Source organism: Benincasa hispida, chromosome 11 (assembly GCF_009727055.1).
Source record: "Benincasa hispida cultivar B227 chromosome 11, ASM972705v1, whole genome shotgun sequence".
Lineage (NCBI taxonomy): Eukaryota > Viridiplantae > Streptophyta > Magnoliopsida > Cucurbitales > Cucurbitaceae > Benincasa > Benincasa hispida.
In genome coordinates this window covers 13,308,367-13,311,190 of record NC_052359.1, presented here as the reverse complement: position 1 = coordinate 13,311,190, position 2,824 = coordinate 13,308,367, and the positions used below count along the sequence as shown (strand labels likewise).

The window sequence follows — 2,824 nt, the reverse complement described above, 5'->3', positions numbered from 1 at the left end:
TGGGAGGGCATATTCGTAATCTCACTTTAAACACCGAGGGACAAATTCGTAATTCCAATCAAGATAATTTTCAAGTTTGAACTAGCACTACACGAATTTATTAATTAATTAAATTATTATCATTATTATCTTTTTCTTCAAAATTAATTTTAAAAAATAAAATAAAATATTGGTCTATGAAGAAAAGAGGAAAAAAAAAAGCAATGGAGGGGCCAGTCGGTTTGTGGGGACAGGCCAAGGTAGAGAAATCGAGAAAGCAAAAATTAAAAAATTAAAAAAAAATAAAAATAAAAATAGGAATACTACAGCCAGAGAAAAATACAAATCTTAGAATTTAAAAATAATAATAATAATAATTTAATTTTGGTGAAGAAGCTGAGAAGGTGGAGATGGTGGCATCCAGTTTTTCCTCTTCACGGACCTGACCTTTTCTCTCTCTCTCTCTTTCTCTCTCTCTTCCAAATCAAAAATTGAATTTGAATCTGCGATTTCTGCAAATCCCACTACCAAAAATCTGTCTCCAATTACCCTTGTGCATCAATTTCTTTCAATTTTGACGCTAAAATCGTTCTAGTTATGAGGAGAGGGAGAGGGGCGGCGGCGGCGGATGTGGCGGTTCCGGCGCCGCGTGAACCACCTACCACCGGATCGGAACGGAGATACAGAGGAGTTCGTAAAAGGCCATGGGGAAGATTCGCGGCGGAGATCAGAGATCCTTGGAAGAAAACAAGAGTTTGGTTAGGCACTTTCGATTCCGCCGAAGACGCCGCCCGTGCTTACGACAACGCCGCCATAACCCTCCGCGGCCCTAAAGCTAAAACCAATTTCCCTCTCCCTAATCCCACCTCGTTCTTCGATTACCCTCCTTTTCCTCCTCCTCCTCATCATCATCCCGTCAACGCTGCTCCAGATCCTTTCCCCGATCCCCGATTTCAGATTAGACCTACTTCTAGTAGTTTGAGCTCCACCGTTGAATCCTTCAGCGGCCCTCGCCCTCCCTCCACCGTTACCACCGCCGTTACTACAACTTCTCCTTCCCGTCGTTACCCACGCACTCCGCCGGTTCTACCTGAGGATTGCCATAGCGATTGCGATTCTTCCTCTTCCGTCGTTGACGACGGCGACGACATCGCTTCCTCCGCCGTCGTTCCTCGGAGACCTCCTCTGCCTTTCGATCTCAACATTCCACCTTCCGATCTTCTTGATTTTAGCGCCGATGATCTTCGATGTACCGCTTTGTGCCTCTGACCACCGGCGGCCGCCCACTGGTGGCGAAGATGATGATGATGCAATAATTCAATATTTTATTGTTGTTATTATTATTATTATTATTATTATTATTAATCTCCACTTTTTTTCCTTTTTTTTTCTTAATTTACTTCACTGTGCTGGCACGGCAGGCATAGGAAAAAGAGAAATTACCCGACAAGATTATGAAAAATCAAAAGCAATGATTTATCCACAGAACTATATATTCTTCTTTTTATTTTTTTCCTCCTTTTACTGCTATGTTTAAATTTGTAATGAAATTAGTAAATTTCCCAATCTAAGATTTATATATTTAGAAAATATTATGATATAGCAAATTTTAAACAAAATAATAATAATAATAACATAAGCTGTTTATGGGCTGTTCATATTTGGTGGTGGTGTTGGATGGAATCTGATTCAAGACAATTAATTTTTAAAATTTTAATATAATAATAATTATTGGTAAATACTATTTATTTAATGTATTTTGAGATGGAAAATGAAGGGGAAATGGCAGTAAAATAAAAAGCAAAAGGATGGTAAAATAGAGAAATAGAATTTGTTTTTGGGTAAAAAAAATGGTGTGTTAGGTTAGGCAACCGAATTAAGAAGTGTTTGGAAGTGGGAGTAGGTTATCCCTAATTCGGAATAAGAATAGGATGGGGAAATTTAAAATAGGGGCCACTTGGGAATTTGCGTTTGCGAAGCGTGTGGTGTTGATGCGGTTCTTCCGTTCCCCACCCTCACTATTACGACCCACTCTACCACTTCCCTTTTTCTTTCTTTTTTTTTTTTTTTTTGGTCCATTCAATCGCCTCAATATTTTTTTAGGAAAAATAATTTTAATGTTATTTTGTTTTGTAAACTTTTAAAAATATTCCTTTTAATCTCTAAATTTCATCGTGGACTTTTAAAAAATGTGTATTTTAATTTCTATTTTATTACCACTTTATTAACTTTTTATCAAAATGATTAAATAAGTTAGCTACGTTTAAAAAAAATCTAGAGTTTCAATTTTGAATAAGGTAAAAAATTGGGAGAATTTAAAACACATTTTTTAGTTTAAAATTTGGGAGATTTTCAAAAATATAAAAATAAAGGAAATTATTTATATAGAATAGTTTAGTTGATAGAAATTTATCAATGTCTATTTTTTTTTTTTTTTGCTATTTTTATAAATAGTTTGACATTTTTTCTATCTATGAAAATTTTTCTTCAAATTCTGGTCGTTCAATATTTTTTCGTTGTTGACATTTTACTTCACCTTCATCTTGCTTAATATATCTAAAGTCTACTCATTCAAAAATACAAACTCTCTCAAATTTCTATTGAAGAGTTAACATAATTTTAATAGTGGGACTAAAACAAATGTTTTTGGAAGTTTAAGGACCGAAAGAGAACAAGATTCAAAGTTCATGGACTAAAATAGGATTCAAACAAAAAAAACTTTCTTTGATCTCTAAATTTCGAGTCTATTTTTTATTTGATTTTAAGGTTTTAAAATGTTATAATTTTAGGCTTCATTTGATAATCATTTGATTTTTTATTTTTAATTTTTGAAAAATAAGCATAT

General features: G+C 34.3%; 1 protein-coding gene across 1 annotated transcript; it reads left to right on the top strand.

Moving 5' to 3' along the window:
* The first annotated feature begins 351 nt into the window (after window positions 1–351).
* Window positions 352–1,486, top strand: LOC120089842 (ethylene-responsive transcription factor 3). The gene has a single exon (XM_039047255.1). The coding sequence runs from the start codon at window positions 577–579 to the stop codon at window positions 1,246–1,248; it is 672 nt and encodes a 223-aa protein (XP_038903183.1). The 5' UTR covers window positions 352–576; the 3' UTR covers window positions 1,249–1,486.
* Window positions 1,487–2,824: the final 1,338 nt, after the last annotated feature.